The sequence below is a fragment of the Sinocyclocheilus anshuiensis genome, unplaced genomic scaffold, assembly GCF_001515605.1.
Source record: "Sinocyclocheilus anshuiensis isolate Anshui unplaced genomic scaffold, SAMN03320099.WGS_v1.1 scaffold1072, whole genome shotgun sequence".
Lineage (NCBI taxonomy): Eukaryota > Metazoa > Chordata > Actinopteri > Cypriniformes > Cyprinidae > Sinocyclocheilus > Sinocyclocheilus anshuiensis.
The window spans coordinates 853415-869833 of NW_015548242.1; the positions used below are offsets into that span (position 1 = coordinate 853415).

A 16419-nucleotide genomic window follows, 5' to 3' on the forward strand; every position below is an offset into this window, starting at 1 on the left:
CCACACACATATATATATATATATATATATATACACGCACACACACACTAGTCAACATTTGAAGTGGATCAAAACCTTTCATCAAAGTTGTCCTAAAACCCAAAACCATAATGTGTTCTTGTCTTAGGACAGCTCTGATGAACTTTTTTGATCCACTTCAAATGTTGACTAGTGTGTGTGTGCGTGTATATATATATATATATATATATATGTGTGTGTGTGTGTGTGTGTGTGTTTGTGACCCTGGACCACAAAACCATTTTTTAAAATAAGCTTTCCATTGATGTATTTTTTGTTAGGATAGGACAATCTTTGGTTGAGATACAACTATTTGAAAATCTGGAATCTGAGGGTGCAAAAAAATCTAAATATTGAGAAAATCGCCTTTAAAGTTGTCCAAACGAAGTCCTTAGCAACACATATCTGGTCACTGATCAAAAATTAAGTTTAGATATATTTACAGTAGGAAATTTACAAAATATCTTAATGGAATATGATCTTTACTTAATATCCTAATGATTTTTGGCATAAAAGAAAAATCGATCATTTTGACCCATACGATGTATTGTTGGCTATTGCTACAAATACCTGTGCGACTTATGACTGGTTTTGTGGACCAGGGTCACATATATGTATATACATATGCAGTATTTTCTGTTTTTTCGTATTCTTTATATTCATATTTCTGTAATAGTATCTATTTGTCATGTAAGTAAAAATGTCTTATATGTCTGACATACAAATAAGCTTATTATGCTAATTACACTCTATACAAACATAAAAGCTTCAGTTAGACCTATTCAAGAACTGTTTCAAACAAATAAAATATGTAAAGACTGTTGATTGACAAAGCAAGAAAAAAAAGTTATAGCCATATTTGTGGATCCTTTAATGAGCCATTAAGAGGTCAATAAAGTCAATACACACACAATAGACATTTAAGCTTTGAAATCAGATAGGGCTGTTGGGCCCAACTACACAGAGAACGCTTAACTGCTGGAAATGAAAAGACTTGCCACTTTACACTTGTGATCTAGAAAGATAGGGTGGAGGTCTGTTTACAGAGGATCTCAGTGGAAACTTAAGCAGAATAAAGAGCATCCCTGAATAGACACAGCAAAAACCGTTAAAGATTTTGAAAGAATCAAATTACTCAAAGTTTGGAGTTTATATTATAAATGCAGTTTTGTTTTTTTCCCCACAAAGCCACTTAACGCCACTTTAAGACATCTGAAAAACCCAAAACAGGAGCGCAAAGCCATTCGATGTGCCATTAAGTGCTCTGAGTAACTTGTTTATCTGAGAGACCGCTCACAGCTGAGGAATTCAGACTTTCACAATCTTTCAAAAACACTGCGGATGATCCAGAGCGAGGCTTAAAAAAGGAAATAACCTGCTGACTTTCTGTCTCTCTTTAAAACACACGTGATGGTTTCATAAAAAACAAACAAAAAAAAACTTGCAATGGAGTGACACAATCTTCCAGATATGGCCTTTTAGCAGTAGGCTAATAACCAGAAATGAGCTGATTTCTGATCCTCTTCTAGTCCAAGTTGCTCAATACTCTTCTAAGCACTTGCTGCTCTGTGATGTATAATTGGTATGCTGATGGGAGAGTATTTTGGCTTTGGTGAGAAGTAAAATGAGAATCACCCACCCATACTCTCCCAAAACCACTCTGTATCTATTGTTAGTAATTACTTCAGGAGTTTCTTTAAGTTTACATTTCATCATATGCTAATCTTCACTGTAGCACCTTTTTCAACCTAGGCTCACTGGCAAAACATGTTTCTACCTACATTTTTTTTTTAACTCTTTCACAGAAATTTATCAATTAATAAAGACTTATATTTGCATGTTTTCTTGAAAAATATGTTATGACTTCAACTAAAACAAACAGTCTGTGTTACATAGCTAGCTGCATATGAATGGCTTTTCTGATGTAGTAAACTTGCTCGATAGCTCACCTGGTACACTTGTGATACAGAGAGCTCAACTACTGTGAAACATGAGCCACGATAAAACAGCGTAAATAATAATAGAAACAGGCTAAAATGGCATTGATGCATCATCAAATGCACTTTTGTTAACATTATCAGCTATTTTTAGGGTAAAGTTTACTGTAGGTGGTACATTATTTTCAAACGCGCTAAGGCATTATCGCCACTCACAGGACATTTTGTGTCCAGAACTGTCATGATATGTACAACAATGCTATAAAACATTGTCAAATTCACTTAGTTTTGGATAAAACTGAATGTGCTTTTAGTGCCACTCACTGAACATTTCATTTCCAAACTGTTGCATTACATACAACAACCAACATAAACGTTTCCAAATTCATGTTCGTCTGTTTTGGATAGAACTCAACTTGCTTTTAGCACCACTCACTAGAGATTTCAATTTAAAATTGCTGTAAAGGGTTTGAGAAACAACATCAGGTCACTCCACAGGCATGTTTTTCAAAAGTACCATGCGTTGATCTTTTCTGTAGTTTAATTGAAATCAAAATGTTAAAATTGTTCAGTAGCCTATAAGATAATATTTGTGTCTGCTCTTACCTTCCGAAAGAGTTACAGATTCAAATAGTCTTTTAAGTGTTTCTGTTATTCTAATGGCATTGCTACTAACAAGATTAGCCAGTTAGTTGCGGAAGTGGTGTAGCACGTCCTCTAGAGAGAGATCTGGGAGCTTATAACATAACCCACTCAATCAAACCCAGTCAATCAGACTTTGATATGTAGGTCTGCCCCTTTTCGTAAACTAGGCTAATTCAGCGACGTGTCTGTGGTTGAGTGTATTTGTGTCTGCGTGTGAGAAAAACTGATGCAGAGCCAATATGAATAGGTCAGCATGTCTTTCATCAAAACCAACTGAGATATAAAGAGAACAAATGTGCCCTTTTTGCCCAAAGGCTGTCATCAGCTGGTGGAAACTGGAGGGAGGATATTCATGACTTCCTGATCACTTAGGACCAGTGCTTCCATGGCGGTAAACCACCATTAGTGTCCATCAAGATGAGACAGAGCCTTTGTGAGGACATTGCCTGTTCCCATGGTAACAATATGTCTCAATCCAGAATGTGTGACATCTGTGTAGACACAGACAGGAAGGAGATTTCTTGGAAATAAGAGTCATATTCATCCTAACAATTCCCTCTGTCAACACGCAGAGGAGCTGTGCTACACTTTTAACTTTCAGATGGTGATATTAAAATGTTGTGACTCAGCTATGGCTGTCAAATCGAAGGATTACATTTTAAGAAATCCCCTGAATATCCATCCATCTATTTAGCGCATTTTGAACAGTTGCATCTGGTGGCTCGAGGTACAAGATAAACGATAAAACGCACCGTACAACAAAAACGTTTCCATTTTAAGGAGTGGTTGGTCTCCCACTCAGGCCTCTGATGGTGGAACAGCCCAGGAAACCTCTTTCCACCCACCCACACATGAAACCTCTGACTCAACTTGAAACCATGAGCGCTGTGGAGGCATCCTGCTGACTGCCTGGTGCACCCTGCCTCAGGTTACAGGGTCTGCAACCAGCATAGTGTAGGTCATCTATGAGATAAACATGTAGTGTACTAAATAACCAGTACACCAGCAATAATATAGACTGAAATCGAATAACACAAAATGCAGCTGCAAAACGTAATATGGAATTAGGTTAAGATTAGCTCACTGAACATGCCTTAGAGGAAATTTACCTCAAGGAGGTTTAAATGAGTTTCATGTCATTTAACATCTTGAATAAAACGGACCTAAAATGAGACAATTGTTGACCAACGGTAAGTGGTCAAATGTATATGGACACCATAAAAATTTAGAGAATTTAATGAAAATGTTTGAGTTCATATTGAAATGTCTGACTTTTGGTTTCTCTGCAAACTTGAACACAGTTTGAGGCATTGTTGAGATCCCTAGAGGAGACCTGAGAAAAGAGAAACATGTAAACGCCATTATTTCTGTTTAGGAGAAACTACACATATTCATTTTCTATGGGTTCATATTTCGTATTTTGCTCTATATCTGTCATCTACCTGCATGTCGCCCTGACAGACATTTGATGTGCAACACCAACACTGGTATTGAGTCATACACAGGGGTGGGGCATTAATCTTCACAACTGCAAAAAGAACAAACTTAACGTATATATATAGCAACACATATAACACGGTTTTCGCTCGCTTTAATGTACATTCACACGATCTATTACATTACTTTGTTTATTTCCTGCGTTATTTTCCCTCTCCGTTGAAATTCAGTAGGAGGCTATATTGATAGCACATTGTGCACTACATATTCGCTACTTTTGAAACCGTCAAGTTGTCGTGGTCAGTTTAGCGGTGTTTACTGCGTAAAATTGGCTAAATATTTCCATTAAACGCCACGCTTTGTGTTTGCAATCCACCCCTTGCAAACTTCAAAATTGGTGCATATTATTGCGAAGCTCTGTACTAGATGTCGTCAGACCGGAGGGGCGGAGCCAAGATGTCGCAATCTTACTAAGAACAGCATCATCGAGTCAGGCTGGTGAGGCACACTGAGCATATTAGACGTGCCCAGCCAAAGTGAGACTTTACAGTCAGACGGTCAGGCTGAGGGGCCACGTCTGATTTGTGATCTCATTATTAAAAGGACCTTTATTTCGGCAGCAACAAAAGACCAACTAAAGGACTACTTTTTCATTTCTGTGCTGTCACCAACTCGGACGCGTCCTCTAAGCTAGTTAAACTTTCTTAGGACAATTCCTTGTGTGTCGTATCGCAAAACTTACAGTGAAGTGCGTCTAACAACGTTTAATCAAGTTTTATTTGTCCGGTACTCTCCGTGAAAGATCTAAAACTATACCCGACCACCAAAGGACGTTATACCAACAGTGAAAATCAAGATCCAAGGAAATATTGTCCATGCAGGACGCGTTCATTCAGCGGGAATAAGGAACAAAGACATTCGTGCCAACAACCGAAGGTCTCTTGGTGTTGCCGCCAGACTCACAAGTATCAATTTGCTCAATCTCCAGGACAAAGAAAGGGACAGAATACGCATGGAAAAAGTCTAAATGTGCACGAATATCTTCAAAACACTTTGAAGCCGGAGATACTTTTCAAATCACCTAACGTTACTGTATAAGGCACGCGCCTCCTTTCAAACTGACTCATATTTATTCTGCATTCATTGGAGACGACATTTTCTTTCCTATGCCGAGACTCAACTACAGCTGACAGTTTCTCAGTGCCCATTTCATAATATTGTATGTTTTTCCCCGGTGGAAATGTTCTCTGACAAGTAGACACAACTAAGTGCGCCTGTAGTTTTCATTGTTCTGTTTTGGAGAGGAGCGGGTCCTTTGTCTAAGCAGCGAGGTAAGTCCTGCAAACCTTTAAGCGTCACATTAACCTCTAGAATCACTATTTAGTACAACAAACCAAGAGTCCTTAAGATTAGTTCAATTATTGATCAACTTTCCCATTTAAACGATTATTGAGAAACACTTTGTGGTTAAACTTTACATGGAAAGTGATGCAGCGTATGTTGTTGTTTGAACCTTGTCAACTTGGATATCACATCCTATCTCTTGAGCATTTTGAGCATATGACTTAAATCGTTTATTCAGCTGAGAACTTTGGTGTAATGTTTTACGTTTATGCTAAAAACCGCTCGCTCTGGGGATTTAGGTTCGAGTCCGACGTGACCTGGGTCAAGTTCCGAAACCTCACACACGAAAATGTTTAAAAATAGTCTTCTAAACAAAAAACGAAAAATACTAATATTTTTAATAGAAAAAGTTAGTTTAAAATGGTGAAGTGGAAGAAACTAGGCTACGTCATTGTATGACGTACGCTTAAATGTGTAATAACCATAGACTGTATGGTAATAACTGTATGACTCACTCGGCGCCGAGCAGCACTTCGAAAAGAACTTGAGTCAGTATGATCGCGCAACCCATCACATAGTCATTCAACAGTTTTAAACTACCTCCTTTCATTACACAATATTAACGAACCTCCCATTCTTGTTGAGTTAGTTAGTGTGAGATATTATAGTGTTGAAGTGTGGAGCAATAAAATCAAATGCACAACTCATTTTTATCAATTTTCCTTTTCACCTTTGTGCATAGACTCTTCATCCAATATGCCTTTATGGTACATTAAGTCATGCTGTAACAAGGTCATGAGCTTACCCAGTTTTGTTTTTGTCACAGATGAGTATGAACCTGTCAACTCCTACACCTCCACTGCGACTGAAGCGAGTAGACTTTGAGGACTCTCACAACACCGATACCTTCAAATGCAAGCGCCGCAGACTCAGCCAGCCTCCATCCCCGGGTCTCGCGCCCTGTCTTCGCCCGCTGTCCCAGAGCCATGAGCATCCGGGCTCAGAGAAGCACCATGTCTCGCGTATTGGGCCCTACATCTTGCTGGAGGCCACAGAAGGATCTCAGACGTTCAGAGCAGTTCATCAGGTCACGGAACAGGAGTACACATGCAAGGTGAGCATAGATGCTTCATTATAGTGGATTTAAAATAGTTTCTGTTAATATAAGTTGATGTAGTGAGGGATCAATAATCATCTTGTTTTGGTATGTTGCCACCAGGTGTTTTCCATTAAGAAGTATCACGAGTTCATCGCACCCTACACACGTCTGCTTCCACACAGCAACATCTGCAAGATCTCAGAGGTGGTGCTCGGGGAGGCCAACGTGTACACATTCTTCGAGCGTAACTATGGAGACATGCACTCATACGTGCGCACCTGCAAGAGGCTGCAGGAGGATGAGGCAGTGCGCCTGTTTAGCCAGATGGCAGCCGCGGTCGCGCACTGTCATGAGAACGGTGTCATTTTAAGAGACCTTAAACTGCGCAAGTTCGTGTTCACCGATCCACAGAGGTCAGTAACTTAGTATTTTATTCTTTAATTACTAGCTAATTAAGTCAAATCTGCTCTTGGTAGTAGAGATGCATAATATTAAACGCCAGCAAATATAAAAAAAAATGTTTGCACAGTATTGAATTTAATTAATTGCGCATGCTCATTTCGCCTATTTTTCTTTTAAATTACCATAGTTGTTTAATGCTAACTAAATGCTATATATTTTTTAAAAGCATTAATAATTTAATAACATTAGCAAATCTTAAAATTAATATCCATTTTTTTATTGTTGTAATGCTAAATTTAATTGTAGTATTTAAAATGACTGTGTTTATTTAAACAGTAAAGAATTTTAATATTGTTATTTACATAAGAAAAATAATAATTGGCTTATTGGTATTGGACAGAATGTTTATATTTTTATTGTCATTGTTTAGGTATAACAAGATTACTCCATAAAGGTGTTGTTACATTTAAATACATAGTATAAACAAACTTTTATATTAACTACTATATTAAATAATGTATAAATGAATTATAGATTAATATAAAAGTTAAATAATAAAAAATGTGTTAAAACATAGCAATTTAAAAATAAAATTATGCATTTTTTAAGTGTATAAAATATTAGATCCACACTAATTACAACCTGCAGGATTTGCGTAGGTGTTACCTTGTCTTGCTCATTTAGCATTTAGCATTTTTAACTGATAGATAGTGGCTGATAGATGCTCTTTTGTTTCCTCAGAACAAAGCTGGTCTTGCAAAACCTGGAGGACTCCTGTCTTCTTAACGGGAATGACGATTCGCTGACGGACAAACATGGCTGCCCGGCCTACGTCGGCCCGGAGATCTTAAACTCACGGCACTCATACTCAGGGAAGGCTGCCGACGTATGGAGCCTTGGCGTGGTTCTCTACACCATGCTAGTAGGACGTTATCCATTTCAGGACGTGGAACCCACAGCACTGTTCAGCAAAATTCGCAGGGGTGCGTTCACCATCCCGGAGACTCTTTCACCCAGGGCTAAGTCACTGGTGTGTTGCATGCTGAGGAAGTCTCCCTCGGAGAGGCTCGAGGCTGGAGATATACTCTTCCACCCGTGGCTCCACTGTAACAACAACGTATCCCTCAACCAGCACTCCAGCACCAGACACTCGACAGATCAGGTGGTGCCTGATTTTGAGCCAAATGAGAATGAAGATTGTTAATGAGCTGCTTCATTCTGTTTACCCACAATCGGGGGATTGGACTCTATGGAGGAAGAGATTGCCTCGTAAGGTATGCAGAGTTCAAGGGCATCAATTGGAAGAGATTCCAGAAACTACGACAGTACTGTTTTTTTATCTTGCGAGTGAGCTGCTGAGGTGTTCGTGATGGGCCAGAGACTGACCTTGTAGTCTTTACAGACAGAAGTAACGGTGTTTCTTACCTCTGAAAATATCCATTTGTGGTGATCTCTCCAAGAAAACGACACCGGAGGACAAAAAATGCTGCTTTCCTAGCAGACGTTAGTTCACGGCACAGCTTCATTCCTGAAAGAAAGTCATGAGGCTCGTGCACATGATTTTAACATCAGTATTGTCTAATCGGTGCATGGATTTCCCATTGTACACCCATGTTGTGTAAATGAAAGTACCTCTAACTTAATTCCTGGTATACTTGATGCACACTTTGTGCCTTTATGTACTGTTTACATATTTTGCAGTGGAAAATACAGATTTGACTATTTAAAGTGCCTTTTTTTCCCAGAGAAACAGCCAATGTTGTTGTTGTTGGACTTGTAAGAAGTACCAGAGATTTGAGTTTTTCCTCCCCCAGTCTGAGCGTGTGTATCTGCAACGGGTCAGCACAAGTGCTCATGTTTCCTTTTCATGTGAAGAATTCAAAAGAGTCTCTTTTGTAAATGTCTTTCCATCTGTTAAACTATGTATTTGTGCTGTAGAGCAGGTTTAACCCTGAAGGGATGTGGGGCAAATCATGCACCACAGGAAGCATCCATATATTGGTTTAGAGGTGTGCCTGTTGAGCGAAACAAAGGATTTACATACGTTATCGTTTGTGATGCCTGCATGCAATGCTTTCACCCTTTTTTCGTTAAAGTACCTGTCATTTTGTAGATATCTTTTTGTTACTAGTGAGAAGTGGACACTACATTTGTTGTTGTTTCTCAAGGGTTGACGTACCTACAAACAAGTATTTTGTTGTTGCCAGTACAAATAAAATGGAAAAAAAAAAAAAAAAATTTCAAAACTGCATTGCTGCTTATTAATGATTCATTATGAGATTTGGCCTGATTAATGATACACATTCAGTACATAAAGCAGTACTTTTTTTTTTTTTTTTTATCTCTTTAAGGTTTTGTAATAAGAACGTGTTTTCTGAAGTAAAAATCGCAATCAGTGCACAGTAAGTCAGTAAATATTTATTTGACATAGCATTTTGAAAATAACAAAAATGCTCTTTAAAAGAATATTCATAAAAATGTGTTAAGCTGCCAAGAAGGAAATGTTAATGTATCATTAATGCATAAATCTGCATCCAATGGGACTCACCCTTGATTTTTTTCAGGATTATTACTCAAAACATTTGTAGAAATAACCTATGAAGTTAAGAGCAAAAGTGACCTTACATCTTTCTGCTCGTATCCTGTTCTTATACTGGTGCAACGCTGTGATACATCAAAGTGCTCAAAATTACAAACATAGATGGGTCACAGTCAAATCTAAAACAGAAAAGGAATTCAGTAAGATTGCAACTTCACCACATATGGCCAGATCTTCAAGAGGCCCTCCAACACATAACAGCGGACAACATGAACTATAGCGCTCATCATGAGTAAGTGTTATTTATTCAAGCCATAGTAGAAAGACTAAGCAACAGCACTGAATCTGATCAGACAAATTCATTCACTATCAAGCTATATGTCAAGCGGGATGTAATAAAGTTAAGAAACAGCCACTGACACCCACTCAAAGTTTATAGATAATCAATATCCACAGAACCATGTTAGATCTACAGCTATAAACACACCAGCAAATACTATCAAGAGTCAAATGTGTTGTCAGACAACGAAAAATAAGTCACCACAAACAAGTCTTCATGGAAGAAAGCAGAACTGCAATGTTTACGTCACGTTATACACCTCACAAATGTTACGAAATCCAAATAAAAACCAGTAACAAAAAATAAAAGCTTTATAAAAACTAAACTTTACAGACCCATCATGGTTTTCCTTTCACATATTTATTAGCTTCGGGGGCGCAACTAAAAAAGGAAGTTGATCCATAGGTTAAGACACCAATAAATCTACTGGGCGATGTTTACGCTGATATCCGTTTAAATATAATTTTTTCCCGAGGCAAGAAAGTTGCAGGAAAATATATTAAATCCTACAAAACAAAATGACGCTCATCCATTAACTTCTACTGTAATTAATAGAGAAAAAAATCAGAGGGATGTTGATATAAGAAAAATGAGTTATAAGCATGTATAGGCCTCACAAACATGGAAACTCGAAATAACATTTAAATGTGAACTATGACTTACAATCTCTTAATTTCATTTAATGCTCTAAATGCCTGAAAACTTAAAATAAGCTCCAAAAATAAAAGATAAAATAAAGCAGTAAAGGATAACCAGAGACAGAAGACAAGGATGTTGAATGATGCCACCTAGTGGAAATACTGTTGTAAAGTTCTTGGAGCCATAAAAACTAGTGGAAATAATGAACATGAATAAATGAATGAGGGTTGAGTAACAAAAAAATAAAATAAAAAAACAGAGAGAGGGAGAAAACAGACAGAGAGAATAAACCTTATATACTTGCACTCAGATACAAATAAAATAACCTCTTTGGAAATGTAAAATGGCAAGTAAAAATATCATAACACATGTTCCCTCCAGTGGAATTCAGAGGAACATTAAGAGAATGCAATGGAAAGTACACAGAAAAGTAAAGGAAAATGCTTAAGTGCAATGAATAGCACTCTCTGGATTACCACATCTCTCCATTCTTAAGCAATGACCAACAATATATAAAAATGGAATAAGAAACAGAAAATAATTACAGGCAATTAAAACTCAGGCAAGAGATGCTGGCTTCAGATGACAAGGAGGAGGGCTTCATCAGGCACACAGTGCACCATACCTGTGGAAAGACCCATCAATCTATCATTGACTTCAATGACACAAGCTGCTGCTTGTCAGTCTGGTAATATCAGAGTAATATTGTTTAAAGTTACACTGCAATGTTACTTTTGACTGTTGGCCATCCACTAGCAAATACACTGGAACCACAAGATTTATTTGCAGTCTTTTTTCTGTCAAATCTGAATGATGATAACGCAACAGCCATGGGTTTTCATGATGCAGTACTTCCTAGAGAAGTGATAATAAATAATAACGGTGCAGTTCGCATAGTTCCTCACCTCTCTTCATCCATGTTGCCCTCTTCCTCTTCCTCATAGCTGCCCTCATCTAACTCCAGATCCAGTTCAGTGCCGATACCAGAGTCTCGTGGAGCCATGAAAAGACTAAAGGATCACAAACACAAAAATTCAGAGCTCAATGGATTTTTTAAAAACTTTTTTTTCCTCCCCACGTTGGACCAGCTGATCTTTAATAACAATAATAATAATAATAATGTAAAATAAATTGTATAAACAGACTACCGTTCAAAAGGCCAGTAAGATTTTTTGCATTTTTTGAAAGAAGTCAGTTATATTCACTAAAGCAATATACATGAATAAAAAAAGTAATATTGTAAAATATCACAATAATATAAAATAACTTGATGTTAAAAAACTGTATAAAAATAAAAGATTCCTCTGATGGCAAAGCTGTTTTTTTTGTTGAATTTCATAATCATTCAGAAACTATTCTAATATCCCAATTTGGTGCTAAAGACCCTTTTCTTATTATTAGCTATGTTAAAAACATTTGTGCTACTCTCTATTTTTGTGGAAACCGTGATACATTTTTTTTCAGGATTCTTTGATAAGGTTTAAAAGAACAGCTTTTATTTTAAATAAAAATCTTATGTACATTATAAATGTATTTACTGCCATTTTTTATCAATTTAATGCATCCATGCGTAATAAAAGTGTTCTTCCACCCCCACATAACATAATATTCAATCTTTAATAAAATCATTGCCTCTTTCATTACAAAGATTCTAACCTGACAGAACGGCATGTGAAGAACACAATCCTCTTCAGTCTTTTGTTATAAAAGAAGTAGTTGAAGGACCACAGGTTGCCTTCTTCCCCATAAGGGTCGGAATCCAGATCTGGATTGTAGCTGTCACAGAATGCAATCAGAGCTTGCTTAATAATTTAGTGCTGTATCATTCAAACAAACACTATTCAAAAGCAGTCATCAAATTTTAGACAAGCCTGACAGAACATGGATTTTAAAAGCAGAATATCTACCTGTATATGTCACATTCAGCAAGGCTGATCTCCTTGTCTAGAGCCTCCCATAACTGAGGCTGTAGGTGACTGTACGCCTCACCCACAGCAGCAGACAAACTGCTGTTCACTGCATTAAACACCTGCGGAAATCATGAATTATGTTTTATAATTCTATATATATAAGAATGAGTGCATATGTTGTTTCAGAAATTGTAACCAATTAACATCAAAATTACCCAATTAACACTGGGCTCCTTGCTGAAATCGTGGCCTTTGGTGCGACTGAAGTCGTAGTCTGGCCGGAAGGATTCATTGAGAGTGGCGATCAGGTAAAAGAGCGTCTTTCTGCTGCACTTGTCCGAAAGAGGACCCTCCCCATCATCCAAACTCTGACTCAGTCTGAAAGTAAAACATATTTCAGTAAATGTGCAAGGACTTTCTGGAAGACATGTATTGTATTGTGTGTAAGTGAGGGGGGTACCTCAAGAAAAGTCTTTGACTTACTTGTTGGGGCTGATTCCTGAGCTCTGCGGAGGAGACAGAGCCTCCAGCACATGCGGCTGCCCCTCCTGACAAAACAGCTTAAACATCTGCTTGTCATCACCTGCCATCTTACAGGAGTAGCTCTCAATACTACAGAAACATCACAGCAGTGTCATTAGAACAAAATACTTCAAATAACACTCAAAATGACACCAGAACAGTGTGAATAACACGTCCTTTACTCAGTTCCCCTTTATGTGTTCTGAGTGTTCAGATGTAAATGTTGTTTATAAAACCAAGTATTGAGCACTTACCGTCCAAATATCTTACAGTCTCCCGTTTCAATAGTGAGCAGACTGTTTATGGCCTCAAAACCTGAGTTTTCCAGGAGCTTCATGGTTTATTCAACTTTATTATATATACTGACAGAATTGCAATGACCCTTTAGAGCCACTAGATGTCAGTTTCTTTGACAAACAACCATCGGCCTGTTATTCCGCCGTTACACCAAACCAAAACAATGTTCAGCACGTTAGTTTGGAGAATATACGGCTCAAACAGAAATATATCAATAATACACAGCTAGCCAATACTGGGTCATAACCAAATAACCACTAACCTCGATGTCTCCTACAGAAGCCCCTTTAAAAACAAACGGCTCTCTAGTACATTCAAATGTAAAAAATAAGCCACCCTTGCAGATTCTTACGACCGCGTAAATAATCTTCTCCGGTTGCTTAATGGACTTCTATGTCTAATAAATATCTCTTCCTTTTTACTGTGAAATTTCCAATACCTGCCATTAAACAAGCTAAAATTTAGAGGGAAATTATGCATCCCAGCTATTGAATCAGAACTTGAGGAGAAGTCCAAGGCTTACAAAAGCCTTAATCCTCGGTTTATGGTTGTCTATTTGTGTGGAGGAATGTCAACAGCAGAGGACGAGCGTTTGTGTTGCAGTTTTCGGTCGCAGTAATACGCAGTTGCCTTTTCCCTGTGTTTTTTTCGCTCAGGATGTCATAGTGATACAAGTGTTACATGTTTACCGCCACCTGCTGGCTTGGGGTTTAATGGCGCTTCTCTTTTTCCCTGAATCATAACAAAGAAATGTACAATATAGATTCTGTGAGGCTTCCAATGACGAAACATTAGTGATAAAACATCAAAATCATGGCAAAACAAAGCATTTAATTCAAGTTTTTTTTAAAGAGTATTCGTATACTTTTGCATTTCTGAATTTAAATATTCTTAAGCTGTAATTGTAGTGAATATTTTCTATTGTTGTATTTCTTAAGGTCTAAGAAAACATCTAGAGATTTACATGCTGCACACTTAAGGATTTTAGAGGTTATTTTTTAACAATGCAAAAAAAAAAACATAGGTGGGATCAGGGCCACCTCGGTCCATTCGCGATTGTGTTCCTGGGGGGTGTGGGTTGGTCCCCCTCGGACCCCTCAATACGAGCCCAGTGCATCCGCACCAACTGCACCTCCCTAAGGATGGCCCTGGGTGGGATGTTTTTTTTTTAATAATTGGGCACAAAAATGCAGCTACAACTAATGTTGCATCACAAACACCTGAAATATAATATATATATATTTCTAAAAAATATATGAGTTCTTAAATACTTGCGTTACTACAAGCATTTACATAATATAATGCTTGCTTGATAAACCCCGTTAAAAACTGAAACAATATTTTCTCATAAAAACATTTTATTTACAAAGTTGGTTTTGAAGAGGTGCAACTCAACTGAAGAGACGCTGCAGTAAAGATAACATTTTCACATCCCAGTCCCTTAATGCATGATGTCACTTAATTAAGGTGAATAAAAAGAAAGAGAAGACATGGACAGTCAAGACCTTTCCAAAGAAAACAAAACAAAGTTAAGCAAAGCTGAAGTATTTTCCCTGAGAACACCGCTTCATATTTACGTTTCATTCAGAAGTCTGAGAAGGAACTTCACTGCTAAAATAATTTGATATTAATTTCACAAAGTGAAAATGTATAGATGGTCCCCAAGGGAATATCATGTAGCATAAAATGTGTTAAGTTCTTAAAGGTCTTAATTTATGCAGAAATGAAGAAAGGCGAGCCATGACCTTCAGCTATCTGTCAGACCGTTAAACAATAGGACCATAAAATGTTTGCCTAAACTAAATCAAAGTTGAGCAAAATGACCTGTTAAAACAATGTTGATAATGATGTCCAAAGAACATTTAATGGATCATAAATACATGTAACTCAAAACGAAGACTAAGAAAGGTGTGGCCTTAATGTGCCTCTCTAATAAAAAGCAATTTTTCAGCATACACAGTACACAACTGAAAACTTCCTGTCTTTGTAATACATGAGTGATAGTGCTATAACACAACCTCCAACACAATCATTATACCTGACTTATACCCGTCTTACAATGGCTTGTTAATACCTGCGGCAGCTAAATAAGATTTTTTCCTCTTTTTTGACAGCTTTAGGAAGTCAACTAAAAGAAAACAAGAGGACAAGACCTGTACACCACAACTGGTGTTTCTCAAGCACTATTTGATGAAGAAATCATATTTACATTGACAAGAAAAAACCTAAAAGAAACATTAAAACAGATCTATTAGAGCTTGAAAATAAAAAGTCTTAATTTAAAATGCTGTGGATTAAATGGTGTCACAGTCCTTTCAAATTCCTAGTTGCAGTGTTTTTGTAAGAAAACGGATGACATCACTCATGTCTAACTGTCAATCATTTCTGAGAGTTCTAAAAGGAGGTCGTCCTCTCCCTTGCCCGAATCCAATTCCAAGTCATCCTCAAGCCGATCATCAGTAAATTCATCTAACAGGTCTTCAAAGTCATCCACTGATGAACTGGTAACAACAGGAACACGACCAGTAGTGGTGCTGGACCGCCGAGAGCGCATGCTGGGTGTTTTGACCACAGGGCTACAAGGGGAAAAAAAACAAAACAGAAAATATATAAAAACTAAGTAATTGTGTATGTAAATAAATATTACTAATATGTAATTATATAAGGGGTGTAACGGTACACATATTCGTACTGAAAATTTTCGTTAAGGGTCTTTCGGTTCAGTACGCACGAGAACCGAACAAATCGTTCCATTTTTTCAGGCAATTCAGACAATAAATGCCGTTTTGGTGCTCTTTGACATGGTGCAACAGATCACTGTATTAACGCCTCAGTTCTAACCGCAGCACAGAGCACGAGTGAGTGCGATCATCCCTTCCACTTTATTACTAGTTTTTAGGCTTGCCGCGATAGACGGTGTTGACGGTGATACCGGTGTTAAGCCACAACACCGGTTAAGTCACTTGCCCACCGCGTCACCGACCCCCACCGTCGTTTTGATTTTTTATAGTAATAAAAATAATTTAGTTCAGTAAAAGAACAGACACTACTATTTATTTGGTTATATATTATACATGTTTACTTGGCCTATTTCCAGTGTTTTATACCTATTTAAACGTTATGTAAGTTATTTGTTATTTTATATTAGGCATAGCCTGCCCTATAGCATGGTGAATTTGTTTTGTTAATAAAAGCTCTCTGTTTTATATATAGGCTAAAGTGAGTTTTTAACGTTGTATTTTGTTGTTGCATTCAAGCAATTGACGCCGACCTTCCTCTAATTCAAAAGT

General features: G+C 37.5%; 3 protein-coding genes and 1 long non-coding RNA gene across 8 annotated transcripts in view; 1 reads left to right on the top strand and 3 right to left on the bottom strand.

Annotated features, from left to right (window-relative positions):
- LOC107655088 (uncharacterized) overlaps positions 1–2680 on the bottom strand; it is a 44948-nt gene extending 42268 nt beyond the window's left edge. The window contains exon 1 of the long non-coding RNA XR_001630393.1: positions 2562–2680. This is a non-coding gene — a long non-coding RNA (uncharacterized LOC107655088). The remainder of the gene's footprint in view (positions 1–2561) is intronic.
- Positions 2681–4533: 1853 nt separating this feature from the next.
- LOC107655089 (tribbles homolog 2-like) lies at positions 4534–9128 on the top strand. The gene is made up of 4 exons (XM_016442505.1): positions 4534–5368; positions 6208–6495; positions 6601–6893; positions 7624–9128. The coding sequence occupies exons 2-4, from the start codon at positions 6208–6210 to the stop codon at positions 8084–8086; spliced, it is 1044 nt and encodes a 347-aa protein (XP_016297991.1). The 5' UTR covers positions 4534–5368; the 3' UTR covers positions 8087–9128.
- LOC107655090 (repressor of RNA polymerase III transcription MAF1 homolog) lies at positions 9086–13772 on the bottom strand. Its single transcript, XM_016442506.1, has 7 exons — positions 13087–13772; positions 12794–12922; positions 12526–12688; positions 12308–12429; positions 12057–12176; positions 11306–11410; positions 9086–11025 (listed from the first exon to the last, which is right to left on the bottom strand). The coding sequence occupies exons 1-7, from the start codon at positions 13167–13169 to the stop codon at positions 11004–11006; spliced, it is 744 nt and encodes a 247-aa protein (XP_016297992.1). The 5' UTR covers positions 13170–13772; the 3' UTR covers positions 9086–11003.
- Positions 13773–14469: 697 nt separating this feature from the next.
- Positions 14470–16419, bottom strand: part of LOC107655092 (zinc finger CCCH domain-containing protein 11A-like) — a 10865-nt gene continuing 8915 nt past the window's right edge. For all 5 annotated transcript variants that reach the window (XM_016442510.1, XM_016442509.1, XM_016442507.1 and 2 more), the window contains one exon: positions 14470–15705. In XM_016442510.1, coding sequence (XP_016297996.1) covers positions 15498–15705 — 208 coding nt within the window. In that variant the 3' untranslated portion in view covers positions 14470–15497. The remainder of the gene's footprint in view (positions 15706–16419) is intronic.